This window comes from Somniosus microcephalus, chromosome 34 (genome assembly GCF_052327205.1).
Source record: "Somniosus microcephalus isolate GS21.2 chromosome 34, FLI_Smic_1.0, whole genome shotgun sequence".
In the NCBI taxonomy this organism is placed as follows: domain Eukaryota; kingdom Metazoa; phylum Chordata; class Chondrichthyes; order Squaliformes; family Somniosidae; genus Somniosus; species Somniosus microcephalus.
Window position 1 is genome coordinate 27,882,957 of NC_141020.1, and position 17,910 is coordinate 27,900,866.

Below are 17,910 nucleotides of genomic sequence, written 5' to 3' on the forward strand. Positions count from 1 at the left end.
AATTAACGGGCATTTGGAGATAAGGAGAGCCGACATGGATTTGTAAAAGGCAGATCGTGTTTGAAGTAACAGAGAGGATTGATGATGGGAATACAATGGATGTTGTCTACATGGATTTTCGGAAGGCGTTTGCCAAAGTACCACACAGAAGGCTGGTTAACAAAATTGAGGCTCATGGAATAGGTGGGTCAGTGGCAGCTTGGATAAGGAATTGGCTTATGGACAGAAAACAGCGAGTTGTGGTAAATGGCTGTTTTTCAGACTGGAGGATGGTAGACAGTGGTGTTCCCCAAGGGTCAGTGCTGGGGCCACTGCTCTTTTTGATATAAATGACCTGGATATTGGAATACAGAGTAGAATTTCTAAATTTGCCAATGACACCAAACTTGGGGGTGTGGCAAACAGTGTTGATGATATCAACAGGACATAGAGAGGCAAGTGGCAGATGGAATTTAATACAGAGAAGTGTGAGGCGATGCATTTTGGCAGAAGGAACAGGGAGAGGCAATATACACTTAATGGCACAGTTTTAAAGAGTGTGCAGGGACAGAGGGACCTGGGAGTTAATGTGCATAGGTCCCTGAAGGTGGCAGGATATATTGAGAGAGTGGTTAGCAAAGCATATGGGATCTTGGGCTTCATAAATAGAGGTATTGAGTACAAAAGTAGAGAAGTTATGCTGAACCTTTATAAAGCGCTGGTTAGGCCACACTGGTAACCACACTTTAGGAAGGCTGTGAAGGCCCTTGAGAGGGTGCAGAGGAGATTTACCAGAATGGTTCCGGGGATGGGGGATCTTAGCTACAAGGACAGGTTGGAGAAGCTGGATTTGTTTTCATTAGAGCAAAGGAGGTTGAGGGGTGATTTGATAGAGGTGTACAAGATTATGACGGGTTTGGATAGGCTAGACGGGGAAAGGCTGTTCCCACTAGTTGATGGTACAAGGACTAGGGGACACAGATTGAAGGTTTTGGGCAAGAGATACAGGGCGGATGTGAGGGGAAACTTTTTTACGCAGCGAGTGGTGAGGACCTGGAACTCGCTGCCGACGGAAGTGGTGGAAGTGGAGACACTCGATGTTTTCAAGGGGAGACTGGATAGGCACTTGAGGGCTATGGGGATAGAGCGGGGGAATGGGACTGACTCGATTGCTCTGCAGAGAGCCGGCATGGACTCGATGGGCTGAATGGCGGACTCCTGTGCCGTTATGACTCTGACATTTAAAAACAAATTGTACCTTTTAGACTAGATTTGGACTATTTCCACTCTCGCCTTACGCTCCGAGTCTTGATGCATTGTGTTATTTACTGAAAGTTTGTTATTTAGGGCAAATTAAAATTGGGTTGTGGGCAAGCATAAAGGAAAAGTACACGTGAATGATGATCAAAGGGATTATAGTTGGAACATCCACATTCAATGACTATCAAATCGTGTGGCGAGCAAGATACGCGAGAAAGGTGGATATCATTCTCTGGCTGGCGTTTAGAGAATGAAAAGTGAATGGTGTTCTGACTTGAAAAATGTACAGTAATTCAGGTGCTAAAAATGCTGGATGTGGTGACTTTTCTAGCCTCGCAGGCGAAAGGTGTGTTAGTACACGAGTCATTAAAAACATTTGCATAAAGTACGACAGAGCTTGCCAAGGCAAACCGAAGCAGATCTTCAAAAAAAAAATTTCCACTCCTTTCCTCCCCCCCCCCTTTCCTTTTGCTTCTCTCTCACACCTGGCAGCTATCTTTTGCCCTGCCAGTACACTTTACACCTAATCCCAGCCTATTACCATCTCGTCTAGCTTCTAATCTCTTTTACTTCTTTTGGTTCTTTTATTCTTTTGTCCGATCGCAGCCCTGCCTTCGATCTAGTTCCTTTTCTCTCCAGTTTTGAAGAAGGGTCAAACCCGAAACGTCAACTCAAATTTCTCTCCACGGATGTTGCCTGACCTGCTGAGTTTTTCCAGCATTTTCTGTTGTTATTTCAAAAAATGCAGTATTGGCACACTGCAGTGCCCGGAGGAGATCGTACTTGTAGAGTATTGAAACAGTGCAGAATTTATTCCCATTTAAAAAGTAGCTCGATAAGTTTATTCAAGAATGAGTGGATTCTGCAATCTTGGACAGAATGAAGATTTTTTTTTAAAGTATGTCTGGAACACAGTCCAGCGTACTTCCATTTGAAATGAATTGGATGAGTTTATTAGCCATGTACTGTTACTAATTTTATATTCTTACTAATGAGCTTGTCTACTGCTCGTTTATAAATGTAGCTTGATTCTGAATTGGACCCATAGGGTCAATTAGTTTATTATTGCTGTGATTGTGTCACAGTAAACGCTTGTGTGTTGCAAAATAATGCTGTGATTACATCTTTCCAAGCAAATTATGTGAGAGTAGCTCCATCTTGAATGTATTTTGAAAAGCTGTGTGTTGGGCAGTTTTATTGCCTCCTCCACCTCCAACTTTTTCAGCTCTCCTGGAGCTGCTGTCTCATGCTAAGCAACAGTTCTATGTGCCAGCTGCCCTATAGTACCACACCATATTACACCCTGAGCAGTGAGTATTGGCAGGCTGTTCAACTTTGGAAAACAGAAGCGTCTCACCAGCATCCACGTGCTCACTGTCCAGTAGGAGGTGGTGGGTAGCGATCAAGCAGGTTGCCCACATAATAGAGATGCATTGTTGGAGCAGGTGTAAGTAGAACCCAGACCTGGTGACTCTCCGTGAGGGGGGAGGGAAGTGACTGACAAACCTGAAGTTACCTGCTGCATTCTTTAACTGTCTTCCCAGTTATACAGATGGATAACATTTGGCTATTAAAAGTACTCTGACTTATTTTTTCTTCATTCACAATCAATTCCTATTTTAGCTGTGGAAACATTGGAACACTAGCATGCACTATCAAAGCTTTGGGGATTTTGGATTCCGTTCCCCATTCTTGGTCATGTTGCGTTACCTGGCGGACCTCTTTTTGCCGCTGCCTCTATGGACAGAAACCATTAAAGGGACAGTCACCCCAGAATCCTGTTGTGTGCCTCCCAGCATATATGCCTCTTACAAAAATTCCCATTTGCAACATTTTATCTTTCCTGCCTCTTACAAAAGCACAGGGTGTTCTTTCTATTCCTTCCTCCCCCCCCCCCCCCTACACCTGCTCACCTACTATAAACCAATGGAACAATCACTGCCCCATTTAGCTCCTGTGAAACAGGTTGACTCGCCCAAACAGTGACCCAATTGAACTGCTGCAAAACAAGGACGTGGAAAAATAACATCTATATTTGCTTTAAAATGAGTAAAAGTTATTTTGTTTGAAAAAGCTTTGAGGTTGAATTTGGTGAGATGCCTGAGGATAATCAGCCTATCCCTCTTTGCTCATTTCTGTGCCAGGTGACTATGAAGAGATGGAGGAAGGCGGTGGCCAGCCTGTTCTGCTGCAACAGATTGATGAAGTGGAGGCGGAGGAGAATGGAGGTGTCCCATCCAGTCAGAAAGCAGCTGTAAATATCCCGGACTTCCTTCCTGCCGCCCAGCGGGCACTCTTTCTACGCATTCAGCAAAAGCAGCAGGAGGAAGAGGAGAAGGCAAAGAGGAAAGCAGACAACAGCCAGCGGGAGAAAGAGAACGAGGAGGGTGAGTATTGCTTTTTTAATTCTGGTTAGGCTTTGTACAGTAAATAGCGTTATTCGATGTCCCAGTGCAATCCTCAATCAAAGTAGAAAGTAAGCAGATTTTTTTCCCCAGTCATCCTTAAGTACTGTGTGGCTGTTGCCCACAATATTTGAAAGCTTGTTGCAAATTCCATACATTGTGTGAAGTAAACTGCACTCACTGCATTCAAACCCATGTTTAATATGTTAGCCAAATAGTTCTAATGGTAGACTCCATTCATTGGGCTCGAATTTGAATCCTAACTTCAAGTCAACAGCTGTTACCTGCAGTTTGAGAGTATTGATAGTTCTAGTCAGGCTATAAGGTGGTGTGCTCGTGCTATAAGATGGGCTACAATACACATTTGCAGGCAGACTTGACGATGAGACTTCACCACATGAAGTGCATCTCCTACTGCCTGATACAGGCTAATAAGTCCATGGTTTTCTAGATAAATACGGAGGGGAAAAGCTATTTGGCTCATTAATCCAGGAAGAATCTGTACTTTCTCCCCATCCCTACATCCAACTGTTTAAATTATAGCAGCCTTCACTGATCTGCCTGGAAGTCTCTTCCACATGGTTAATACTCTGTGTATGAAAAACTTCCTGACGTCAGGTCTACGTTTACCTTTCTCAAGTTTGAACCCCTGACCCCTTGCAATGATTTCTGTAATTTAATTTGAAGTAATGATACTTTTTCTTTACCATTTCCTATTATATACCACTAGAGGTACCCTCTTAGTCATTTTCAAGGTTTCAAACTGTCTCAGCCTACATGATGGCTATACTGGGAGCAGAAAAGTAGAGAAATGGGAATTAATGATCGATGCTCAATTATACCACAAAGTATATTAAAAGTTTGTGCACTTCCTTAATAGAAGAGTAGTGATCACACCTCAAACTGAAAGAACTCTTGCAGTATAAAGTAATGTGCTGCTGTGTGTTTCGTAGGTGATGGTGATAATTGGTACTCAAGTGATGAAGAGGAAGGTGGAAGTAGTATGAGCTCCATATTAAAAACACTCCGTCAGCAGTCTGCTAGCAAGCCTCAAGTGCAAGCCCCGTGGGTGGCACAAAACAAGAACGGTAACAGCCAGAGTGCCGCTGATCCGCGCCTGCAGAAGGAGAAGCAGTCGAGCGCAAATCGGCCCGTGGACCCTCGGATTTCGAGGGACCCCCGGCTATCTCGAAGCACGGAGAACACGTCGGGAAGTTCTGGATCCGATACAGCTGCTGCAGAAAGCAGGACTGTAACTGTGCCTAAAACAGACACTGTTCATCAAACCGTCGCTACCAATGTAAAGCCTCAAGCAGCAATTAATGACGAGGAAGGCGAGAGGATCCTGAGGGACAGGGCAGTAGTCATTCCTCTCGATCCTCTGCTAGGTTCCTCGTTGAGAGATCCCAGGTCTCAGCTTAAGCAGTTTAGCCATATTAAAATGGACATCTCCCTGGGGAAGCCTCATTTTGCTAAAAGTATCTTGTGGAGCCCAGAGGACCTGATCCCACTGCCCATTCCTAAGCCAGATCCTGTTGCTGTTCCCGTGCCCTTCCCAGCATTGGACCCCCGGTTGAACCGTTTACCGCAAACTGGGCCTTCGGACCCCAGACAGCGCAGTTCCGACCCAGTTGTGGAGCCTTCCCAGCCAGCACCAAGTTCTGCCCTTCCAAACTTGGGCTTGTTGTCTCGAATATTGAAGAATGTGGACGCTTCAGCAACCAAGGTGACCACGCAGAACGACAAACCTTCCGACCCCAGGATGCGAAAGATCCCCGTTGACCCAAGGCTGCAGAGGTCCACTGGCGTACCCAAAACCTCTAACTCCCAATCCGGAAAGCCCGCGGAGCAAAATGAGCCCCCTGCCCCGCCTGTAGTGAAGGATTTGGGTGCTGGCCTTGTACCATATGATCCCAGGTTAGTTACTGCTGGTGGGCAGAGCAGAGGAGGAGGTGGAGAACAGAGCACCATGCTGAGTGGTATTAGTTTGTATGATCCAAGAACTCCGAACACCCAGAGTGCAAATGTTAGAGGCACAGAGTCTTCCAGCGAAGGTAACCTTCAGCTTAAAGGGTTGGACGTCTCGAAAAGCACAAGTAAGCCAAAAGAGTCATTGTTTGTAAGGAAATTAACGCTGGATCAAATGGAAAATGAGAAGTTGAGTTCCGAAACTCCTGCAGGCAGATACAATAGTTACAACAGGCCCAGGCCTAAACCAGCTGCTCCTGCTGCCCCCACACAGGAGACGGGTCAAACGGCAGTGCACAGCCTCCCAGTGTCATCTCTGTTTGGACTGATTCACCCGCAGTTCTCCGAGGTGAAGCAGGCCAGTAAATCTGGCTCAGGCAGCCCCTTTGGTGGGAACAGTCCTCCTGAGGCGACCGAGCAGGACGCAACTTCCTTGAAAGACGTTTTTAAAGGGTTTGATCCCACTGCGTCACCATTTTGTCAGTAAATTGTAAAAAGGACAGTGAATGCTGCATTTAACCTTGTATATTTAACCTCACATCAGGGGCTGGACACAGTGTCGGGCAACGTTTTATCATATACTTTAACTTTGTAATTAATAAATGTGAATATGCTTCGAAAGCAGGTGATGAGAGTTCACCGAGCTGAACTTTAGCCAGTTCAGAAGACCAATATCTGAATCCAACACCTGATTCAGTCCATTAGTTCAGACTCTTCAAAAGCAAAACAAGCAAAAGTGGGCTTTCCCCAGTTATTGGCTCTTGTGCATTCTTTCTAAAGACAAGTCAGTCTGTCTGATGAAAGCTGCAATAGCAGGAGCTTGTCTGTGACAAGATACAGCCTCTTACTGATTCAAATAGAAGACAAGATATTGGTCTTTTTTGCCAGGACAGTCTTTTGGAAACACTGCAGTGTAGTTTTCTGTAGAAGTGCATAATTGACATCGAATGTAGATGTAATCTGATATGAGTTGAATGGTGTGTTTGTGAAGTGACCCTCCTATACATTTAGATACAGTTTTGTTCTGTGGGTCCCTGAGTTTACTCTTTCCTGCTCGATGTGGCAGTGAAGAGGGTGCGGCTGGGTTTTATCAAATAACTGGCTGTCTGCAGCCCCTGCATCACCAGATAGCCCCATTCCGCGAGGCAGAACTTCCTAGAACATTTCACGTGTAAGGCTGTGAAACTTCCCAGGCTTAAAAACCCTGCTAGAAATGTTGACTGTCTTAAACATGTATTTTAAAAATACACACACATGTATATAAACTACACTCTTGACAAACTGATACGACAGAATATTCAAGAATAACTGAGAATCTTTTTTATCTAAAAAAAGAAGCGCCTCCTGCAACCCTGGTACCTGCTTCTCTGGAAACTGCCGAGAACGGGCCATTGTTTCCGTGCATTCCTGTAACCTGTCCAAATTGGACATGTGGGTCTTCCAAGTTACCAAGGCTTTCTCAGCTCAAGGATTGCACTCTCTGTGATATATTCACAACAGACTCCAAATACTGTACACTGAAGCATTTCTTCTGTGGAGAAATCGTACACAAGGTGCTGTTTTTTGTTTTACTTTTTGTTTTAATATCTTTATATGGTAAATATGTACAAAAAGTAGAGAAAAAGTCAAGCATTCACATCATTTTAGGTCTGTTTGTATCTGCAGCTGAGGCACTGACGAATCCGAGACGGATGGATTAGTGTAGAATAATCTGTTTGAAGAAAATAAAATGTTTTTCCTGTCGTAAGGCTCCCACATTTCCTAAAATTTAGGTCAGGTGCACAGTGACAAGTTAATTTTGTTTTTTAAAGTCTGTGTAAATATGTAGGGTTTGCTGTTGATTGTAACAAAGCTTCCTGTAACACTGCACTAACTCCAGTGAAAGTTTAAATTATTTTTCTACTCATTATCTGTAAGGGTGCGACCAGTACCAGTTACAGTGCTGTAAATTTAATGCTGTGCTTACTTGTCAGCAATGTTCCTGTTCAGCTGCGCAGCCGCGCAATGGTCTGGAGGTCCCGCGCAACCAGCTCACCGGCTTTTAATTGGAAAAAGCGCGCATGCGCGGTAATTTGAATGGACCGCGCACCCAAAAAGAAAACATTCGAGGGAACAATGCTCGTCAGGTGGTTGTAAATTTCTAAAGTTACCAACCAAATCCATGTGTTAACCGGACTAACCACCTGAATCAGTCTCGACAAGCCACATTCCGTACTGCCATGAGTTACCTCGGGGCAAGTTATAGAGCAAGTGCATTCCCAGCAGATGCTGCGAAGTTGCCAGCCGCTCAGAGGTGTGTTGGTGAGAAAGTCAGCCAGCTCATATTAAAATGAGCTGTCCGTGTCGATGAGGAGTGAAAATGAATGTTTTGATTTGGACGGTGACAAGAGGATGTACAAGCTCATGTGTTCCGCGCTGGCTTTAGGAGTTGGCATTGGGTGTCACTGCAGGGTTAGTTTGTAGGATCATGTGACAGTGAGGCACGGCTGAAGGGTTACGAGTACGGCTGAGATAACTGCCGTGGCGGGGGGAGGGATGGATTATTGTGATGGGTTATATTTGGGTGTCCACTCAAAGTAGGAACTAGACATGGGGCCAAAGGGTAGCGGTTTTTCATTTGGTTAGTTGGATTGTGTTGGAATCCTGTTGGGGTTATGTATTGGCTTATGTTGTGGATTTATTCCTGATGCCAGGATTTTAAATAGCATGATACCCAATATGAAGACAGTGTCTCTATGAAATTTGCTTTACAATGATACTGTCTAGATGAGAGGTAGCTCCATAGTTCGTTGGATAGCAGTGTCCTTTTTATAGTTCAGCCAAATATATTTTTATTACACATATAAATATTGTATAGTGAATAACTCTGTGGTGTACTCCATTTCTGTAATCAGTATTTATTACACACAGTTGTAATGCACTTTGACCTTGCATCATCTCTCGATGCGGAACACGAGTAACAGCTGGCTGATGTTACACAGTGCATTCTAGGTTTTATTTAAGTTCTGTATGAACTGTACATAATATTTACAATAGCCGATATTTTGAATGTTTAACAGGTATAATCCAATCTTGGGGTTCAGGAAGTGTTATGAAATGGTAGAGCACTGATACCTTTAGAACCTGTTGATCAGGTTCTCTGACCTTTAATTCACTTCCAAAATATTTGTTCTATCATTTCGGAGATGATGTCCTTTTTAATGAGGTGTGTTTGTATCTTTATGTACAAATTGCTATGGGTTTATATAAATTATTTCCCCCTCCTCCATTTCATAAAGTATGTGGGGTGTTTGAGATGAGCTCCTATTACCTTGGACACTCGACTCGAGTAGTGTAACCAGCCAGCCACTTACAGGAAACTTTTTTTTATCCGGCACGGACGGGACCGACGTGGTGCCGGTTCATCAAAAATTCCGGATAACCGAAAGCTATAGTAAAAGATACGGAGCTAAGAGCTCCGTATAAAGCAACAAACCCTGTTGCTTAGCAACAGGTTCAGAACAATGGCCACAAGTTGCAAGCGTCTCTGTAGCTTAGCAACAGCTGCAGCCACACCCTTGCACAGCAACACATGGAGGAAGGCAAGTAATAAAAGTTACCTGAACCTACTCCTGAATTTTGCCAGTTAACCGACGTTTCCGGTTATTTAGGTGCCGGTTAATCGAAAGTTTCCTGTATTACAGGTAACAATCTTAAAGCTGGGTTTAGTAATCCACACACTCTGTGTGTCAGCTTTCTTTCCAGGGCTGAGATGGGCTGATAGAAGCACATTTTAGCTTGTTGCATAAGTACTTCTTCAGTGTTATCACTGGAGATCATTATGAAACTTAACTTAATTTTATTGATTTTTAAAGTCTGATCTAAAGTACAATCTTTTCTTCTTTTAAGATTTAAATTTCTCATTAACTGATGCTCAAAATAGGGAAATGTCTAAAAAGATGTGGTTGATGAGTTGTAAAGCCTCGTGTGGATCTGTAAGTGAATATGGTCAGTCATGGTGCCACCTTGTCTTTTCAGTTTGCTGAAAAGGGAAGCAAGGTGTAAATTCTACACTTCAGATGCGCTGTGTAGTCTCTTTCATCACAAGATCAATGTTCTATCTTCTGAATGTACCAAATAGGAATTGTTGCATTTTAAGGAATTTAAGCTACAAAAAATGGAGAACAACCCTTTGAACAAGCAGTATTAACGACATAGGATATTCAGGAATGAAAGAGTTGAAGTGGAGTGTAGATTATAGATGGATTTGAAATTTATAACACACTTCACTCGTGGCAAATAATCAAATTGCCATTTGGCCACTTTCACCAGTCGAGCCAGAAGACCAATTGTGATCCAATTGAAACCAAATGAAATCGGATTTACTTGTGATGTGGCACATCTGTTAATAAAGATGCAGTACTCGCCATGATGAGTCCAACTGAAATTGAGCTGCAGTTTAATTTTCGGGTAGGCTAAAGTCAAAGCCACCTCTTCCACCAAGTCTTCTGAATTCCCAGGGTGTAGTCTGCTCTGTGCAATAACAAATGGGGCAAAATAAGCGCCGTTATTCGTGCTCTGTTATATGTTGTGTTGGAACGTTGGAGTGGGGGGAATTGGGGATTGTGCTTTTAATTCTATGGTGAAAGGTTACTTAAATGATGCACTGAGCTCAGTTGGATGACATCCCATACATATTTTTACGTTAGACAATATTATGGCATTTGTATTTGTGATTTGACTCTGCGCACTGCAATATTGCCGCTTGTACTGATCGATTTCCAGAGGGAGAAAGAAGCACGTACAGTAAGAGGTCAGATCCAAATCAGCTGATCTAGGTTTAAAATTTAGGGTTAATCCGAAGTGAATCGAAATGAAAGTAGTTCTTTGCACGGGTGAAGTATCATTTCAAATGAATTTGGATTAAATTTAATCTGGATTCATTTCTGAGTGGCAAAACGTGCAGCCTGTATTTCCTGTTGCAAAGCTCTGTGTGTGTGTGTGTCTCTGTATGTGTGTGTGTCTGTCTGTGTGTGCGTGTGTCTGCCTATGTCTATGCGTGCGTGTTTGTGTATATATGTCTGTATGCGCGTGTGTGTCTTGGATTGGGAGTATTCAAAGGGCTTGAGGCTGGAAAGTGATGATGTTTCATCATCCTAGTCATGCTTTGTATGAAATTCCGTTACTATTTCAACTGAGGAGTTAACCCCTTCAAAGTGAATGAGTTTGTTCAAATAGTATAATGTGATTTAACAAAAAACATTATCATAGAGTATAGTTTGCAGGCTTATAATCCTTGAAGTATACAGGGTGAAAATCTCCTGGCCAGTGGGCATTGCTGCTTTGATTCAAATCCACACTGTGACTGTGTGGACAGTGGAGTACTTGGCAGTTTTGGATATCAAATTGAACCTGTTTGTAGTGGGTTTAAACATAAAGAACAGAGTGTAGTTGGATCGATTAATTCTATATGTATAAAGTATTATGGCATGCCAATTCCAAAATGAATTTGAAGCATTTACAGAGACTCCAGTCGTTCCTGCAACATGGATTGCAGTGGTCTTGATTCCGATTGATCAGATCTTCCTAGTACACGCTAGATTCTTTATTGCGAATCGATTGTTAGATTCGATTGATGTAAACTGGGTTTTAATGGTTTGGCTAATGTCCGTGCACGGAATGAGTCAATTGGTATAATTTCTTGGGCCAAATATTATCAACACATACAAAGTCTGCACTGAATCCTAGACCAGTTGTTTTAACAGTTCAGCTAACATGGCAAGAGAACACATCTAAATGTAACACGACACTTTGCTATTTGACTAGTGGCAGCTCAACTCTCCATGCAGGAGATGTACAATATATGGTAAAGTGTTGCCTCATGCTGGGTCCAGCCTCTTCACACAGCTACCACAAACCTGTTTTCCTTGTATATGTAAAAAAAAAAAAATCAGTCTTTGTATTTAACTGTCTCTGAAATGAACGTATTAATTAGCGTATTAATTAGTTAAACTATATATCTTTTTTTTTAAAGAAGAGATGCTATTTGAAGGGAGGGGGGCATGTTGAAGAAGCAAGTGTAAGTGTGTTACTGTGCACCCTTAAACATCAAAATCACATGCCTTTTGTGATAGGTAGATTGTATTGTCATGTATCCTTCTCATCAGCTTTTTAACCATCAGCTTTTTAACCATCAGCTAATAAAAAGTACAGTATTAATATTTTATTCTCGGTGATGGGTGCGTCCTCTTGGTCTCTCTGAGGCAGTCATTGGCTTCAATGCTCGTAGGTTATGGTTGGTATTCTCGATGGCTATCCAGTGACCACTGCTAGAAAGTGTATGTGTTTGGACATTGGTTGAGGACAGAATTGGGCTCTGCCATGATACTTTCACGGTCAAGTAGCCCAGTGACCCCCTACTGTCTCGGCTTACAAAACAAGGGATTGCCACTTGGGCAAGGTACTGAAGAGCTGCTGTACCCCAGTAAGAGCCAACGCCTTCGTGAGAGGAGTAAATCGGAAAAAAAATAAGCTAAGAACCTGGGCTGTAGGAATCTCTGTAGGAGTCTTCCGTTGTAGTTCAGTTCACTGAAACACCAACAGTTGTGGGAGGATGGGAATGGGTGGTGCAGTGGGATGGCAATGGGTGGTGCAGTGGGATGGCAATGGGTGGTGCAGTGGGATGGACACTTCTTTTACCCCAGCTGATGGGATGAAAGCCTCTGCTGGGAGGAAGGGTCTGCATGAAATGTGGTCGGGTAGTCTGTTCCCCAAATTCGGCATTAATTTGGTATGGTAGCATAGTGGTTATGTTACTGGACTAATAATCCAGAGGCCTGGACTAATGACCCGGAGACATAAGTTGAAATTCCACCACGGCAGCTGGGGAATTTAAATTCAGTTAATTAAATAAACCTGGAATAAAAAGCTAGTATCAGCATTGGTGACCATGAAACTTGTCGTAAAAACCCATCTGGCTCACTAATGTCCTTTATGGAAGGATTTCTGCCGTCCTTACCCGGTCTGGCCTGTATGTGACTCCAGACCCACAGCAATGATGACTCTGAACTGCCCTCCGAAACGGCCTAGCAAGCCACTCTCGAGGGCAATTAGGAATGGGCAATAAATGCCGGCCTTGTCCATGACGCCCACATCCCAGGAATTAATGAAGAAAAAAAATGATAGGACACAGGGTGGAGGTGGGGGATGAATATCGCAGATAATCTTCGGAGGTTGGGGCACATTGTCAGGTCTGCATCAATGAAACATCCAAGCATGCTATACTTGACCTGGGAGTGCTTAATACTGCCAGCTGTGCCTGATAATGAAAGTGCCCCATTCCCCAGCACTGACATCAAATACCTTCCTCGACCAGGCGTCACTGAGTACTGCCTGCAAATAATATCCTGTTACCTACACATTTATTTTTGTTACTGATAAATACAGCAAAAGTTGTCAGTCTTGTCATTTTGAACATGGAATGTGTTGGTTTTAAGTAGACTGTTTCTCAGCCCCTGACCAGTGTTAATAAAATATGACCGATACCGACATTAAGCAGATGCTGCAACCATTGGTAAAGGCGGGTAGCATGATTTCAGTGAAAAAACCAGTGCTCTTCCAAAAGCACATAGTTTTAAGATTTTGTTTGTGGTTAACTTCAGAATATTACGTTTCAGTATACGCATTCAGCAACTTACAGGTGAAGGCAAGTACTTTCTGTTCAAAGCACTTTGCCATCTGTTCCAAATATATATCATTTGAAAAAATCTGCCTGATGTTTTATTAAATTACCATAACAGTAATCCTGTACCCCATCCTGTCGAGGCTGCTACTGTGATGCTCCTGATGGGAGGAGCTCCATGAATTCCCGCAAGGTGAATTCAGGCAGAACTAAAAAATGATCTTGAGTAGTTGCGTTGCAGGAATATGTGCTGATGACAGTCGCTTGTTTTCCAGGAGTCTGTGGCTCTAGATTAGCAATCGGCCCCGGTCCAAATTGACTATTGAAATGAATGGAGCTGCTCCAAGGCGAATCGAGCTTCTCCTTGTAAATAACATCACCGGTAAGAGGTAAAACATGTGATGTTTCTAAAAATAAAATCATGAAACCTTTTCTCAAAATATATGTTTTAAATAGACCCCCGAAGTATTTCTTTGAATTAAAGAGATGAGGCCAGGTATTCCTTTCCTTTAAATAGGCAATTTAGATTCATCCTGAAATTGATGGGTTAATATAGCTGTGTCTATAATATAATAAAAATATTACTTTCTGTGTCAACATTTCCATTATAACTTCTATGTCAACATTTATTAAGGAAATTGCCAAAGTAAACTGTCACGCTTTATTATATCCTCCCACCAGTAGTGGCGCTGCAGTGGCTCAGTTGTGCAACTCCTCAACCTATGCTGCAGATAAAATCTGCTGCGGTCAGTTCTATTTCTCTGATTCCTAAATTACCCTAAGCTCTGCTATTTAATTATGATATCAAAGTATTATGTAAACTATAAGAAGCGAATGTATGACTTGAAAACGGGGACTGAATTTTATCTGCACATCCTGGTTCAATCATCAAGTGCCCTCTAGCCCACTTCACCTGGCTACACTTCGTTCTAGCACCGGTTAGTGTTATACATTAGAATTATATATTTGTTTGTGGTAGAGCTTTTTTTCTGGTAATTCGCTGATGGCAATAAACTAAATAGCTTAGTACTAGTGTCTAGATAACATGCCTAGGTCACTGTCCATTTTTTACAACCTGTCTGGAAACGAGCACACTTGCTGAGGACTGACTGCCCTCAAGTACCTGGTGTGAGTGGCCATTCTTCATGTTGTGAGCCTAGTTAATGAGTGATGATAGGTTTGAAGTGTAACCAGTCTGCTTTTCAAGGGATTTTTGCTCCTATTGCATGGTCAGAAAAATAGATTTCACACCAACCACTCATCGTAGCTGAGCCCAATTCTGCTCTCACCCAAACGTCGACACACACGGGCCCTCGGCAGCTCGAGTCATTCTATAGTGATCAGGAGTGTGGGATCCTCACTGCTTTTTCTGCCCTCTAATCATGGGGTGCTGAGGCAAAAGTGGTCTCTGTGACTTTAGCTACACCGAGTGGTGCTTTTACCCACTCGGCAACTAAGGGAGGTCACAATTTTACTTTGACCTTATCCAGCATATCCGCTGCATAAAAGTAAAAATCGGTCTTCTAAAAATAAGTATTAAAAATATTGTAGGCGCACATTTCCTGGTCATAAATCTCACTTCCGGTTATGATTTTTAGTCACACCTTGTATGCCAACATTTAACATTGAAAGTGACATTGTAATCCATTATAATGGGACTTTCTTATGTAAACAGGTCGGGTGACTCTAGTTGAAGCCACTAAGTTTCATTGTTGCTCCGCTGTACCACGTACATTCTAACAGACTGAGAAATGCCAAGGGAGGTAAGAACATAAGGAATAGGAGCAGGAGTAGGCCATTCGGCCCATGGAGCCTGCTCCGCCATTCAGTAAGATCATGGCTGATCTTGTACCTCCACTTTCCTGCACTATCCCCATATCCCTTGATTCCCTTAATATTCAAAAATTTATCGATCTCTGTCTTGAATATACTCAACGACTGAGCCTCCACAGCCCTCTGGGGTAGAGAATTCCAAAGATTCACCACCCTCTGAGTGAAGAAATTTCTCCTCATCTCAGTCCTAAATGGCTGACCCCTTATTCTGAGACTGTGACCCCTGGTTCTAGACTCTCCAGCCAGGGGAAACATCCTCCCTGCATCTACCCTGTCAAGCCCTGTAAGAATTTTGTATGTTTCAATGAGATCACCTCTCATTCTTCTAAACTCTAGAGAATATAGGCCTAGTCTATTCAATCTCCCCTCATAGGACAATCCCTATCCCAGGAACCAGCCTGGTGAACCTTCATTGCACTCCCTCTATGGCAAGTATATCCTTTGAGGTAAGGAGACCAAAACCATACACGATGCTCCAGGTGTGGTCTCACCAGGGCCCTAATATAATTGCAGCAAGACATCTTTACTCTTTAACTCAAATCCTCTTGTAATAAAGGCCAACATACCATTTGCTTTCCTAATTGCTTGCTGTACCTGCATGTTAACTTTCAGCCACCCCCACATTAGCGGCAGTGTCTTTTGTCTTGGTGCGATTCTGTGGAGTTCCATCTTTAGAATCATAGAATAGCATTGCATGGAAGGAGGCCATTCGGCCCATCGAGTCTGTGCCAGCTCTTTCGAAGAGCAATCCAGTTAGTCCCACCCCCCCGCTCTTTCCCCAGATCCCTGCAAATTTTGCTCCAAGTATTTATCCAATTCCCCTTTGAAAGCTACTATTGAAACTGTATCCACCACCCGATCAGGCAGTGCATTCCAAATCCTAGTTTAAACTTCTCCACCTCTCCATCTTTTGAAAACCATTTTATAACCCATCTTTTCAACCAAGCTTTTGGTCACTTCCCAATCCTCCCCTGGCTCAGCATCCGTTACCTTACATCCATCTGTGAAGCACGGGACATTTTGTTACATTAAAGACTACCAATCAAGTTACTATTTGTTTTGGCTGCTAATCACCCAGCAGATATAAATTTAAATGTGCAATCTGATGGTAGGTTAACACTTTACATGAGACCCTTTATCAAAACCACTGCTGAAGGTCACATCCAAATGATTAACCTTTATCTTTCAGACACAGTTGTTTCCAGCAATTTCTGCTTTCATTTGATTGCCAATGTTAATGTTTTTCTTTATAATTCCAAATATAGAATAATGACTCAAAATCATAGTTTATGAATTGTTTGTTTTCTATATTTTGTAAAATTGTGAGGTCACAGGTTGGATGGTTGGACCAGTTAGCTGGTCAGTTGGAGTGCTTCAATTGGCCTCGCACCCCAGACTCGGGGAGCGGAAATTTTCAGCCCTGGAAAATACTCTTCCATTCTTGAACATTTTTCTTGTTACATTATTAAGCTTCGTGGCTGCACATCAACACAAAGTGTCAGCATAAACCTGGAATCTGATCCTGATCAGATTCTGCACTGAAGTCAAGCGGGAGAACCCGTGTCGCATCACTTGGACTTGACACCGTGTGCAGTATAACTCCAGAATGGTGTGAAGGCCGGCTTAGAAATTATCAGGAGGTCCAACGGACTTCCTGAATACAGTGAATTTACTGCCAGTATCTTTCTTAAATGTTTTCAGACCCTGCTTTATCAACGTTAAACATTTAGTGTGATGTAACCTGTTGCTGTCTGTACTCTGCAGATACTGGCCTCAGATTGATCGTTCGATATAATTGCTGTTTACATCTCGTATAATTACTGTTTACGGTGATAGCTGTGGTATAATTTTCAAAAACAGCTCGGACTGGGTATGTGGGTCTAAACAAGTGAGCTACCTAGGCTGAATGGCCTTTCCTTATCTTGTATTACTTGGTGGTTCTTGTCTCCCACCTGAGGCTGGTCAGGACTTCCTCTTCCTTAACTCAATGGAGGTAAAGAGGAAACTAAAGCTCACTGCTATCTCTGACTGTAGTTATGAGGCTTTTGTAATACCATTTTTAACAACTCCCGAGGCTGCATATTGTATTCAGATTCCGAAATTATACCAGGTCAAAATTTCCATTTATTTTGGAAGATACCAGGAAGGTGTTTTAAAAGGTTAACACGCGATTGTGTTTTTTTTTAATAGATTTATTTCATCACACCTGTCCTGCCCTTAAAAAGGCAAGAAAACATCACTTTGTATCAGGTGTATGGATAGACTCGGTGATCGAGGAAGGGTAGGTAGCAATGTTCCCTCTAAGCTGCGTGACCGCGCAGCAGTCTGGAGGTCCCGCACAGGCCGCCCACCGGCTTGTACATGGAAGAAACTGCGCGCACGCGAATATTTGAATGGGTCGCGCAGCCAGTTAAAGGGACCGCGCACCAAAAAAAAATTAGAGGGAACATTGGTAGGTAGTGAATATGAATACACTATACCCTTCCGTCAATCTGCTTATCTGAGTCCTCATGTAAAGTTAAGTTTTCTTTTATTTGGACAAGGTGGGTGTGATCAATTAACACAGAAATAAAGAATGATTATGAAGCTTCAGAAATAAACCAAATGCCCTTTTCTTTTAAAAAAATAAGCATCTCATTATTTGGATTCAGATAAAATCCAAGATGTAACTTAATTCAAAGAAAATTTACTGAACACAGCTTGGGTATCACATCTCTCACTGCAGACAAGACTCACTGAGCCTCGGTTCACTGGGTAGCCTTCTCGCTTTGGAGTCAGAAGGTTGTGGGTCTCACGTCCCACTTC

At 42.8% G+C, this 17,910-nt stretch overlaps 1 protein-coding gene across 1 annotated transcript in view; it reads left to right on the forward strand.

Annotated features, from left to right (window-relative positions):
- The window catches only part of zc3h4 (zinc finger CCCH-type containing 4), a 48,967-nt gene extending 37,150 nt beyond the window's left edge, over window positions 1–11,817 (forward strand). The window contains exons 11-12 of the mRNA XM_085973607.1: window positions 3,384–3,626; window positions 4,598–11,817. Of these exons, the coding sequence (XP_085829733.1) occupies window positions 3,384–3,626; window positions 4,598–6,099 (1,745 nt within the window). The 3' untranslated portion in view covers window positions 6,100–11,817. The remainder of the gene's footprint in view (window positions 1–3,383; window positions 3,627–4,597) is intronic.
- The last annotated feature ends 6,093 nt before the right edge of the window (window positions 11,818–17,910 follow it).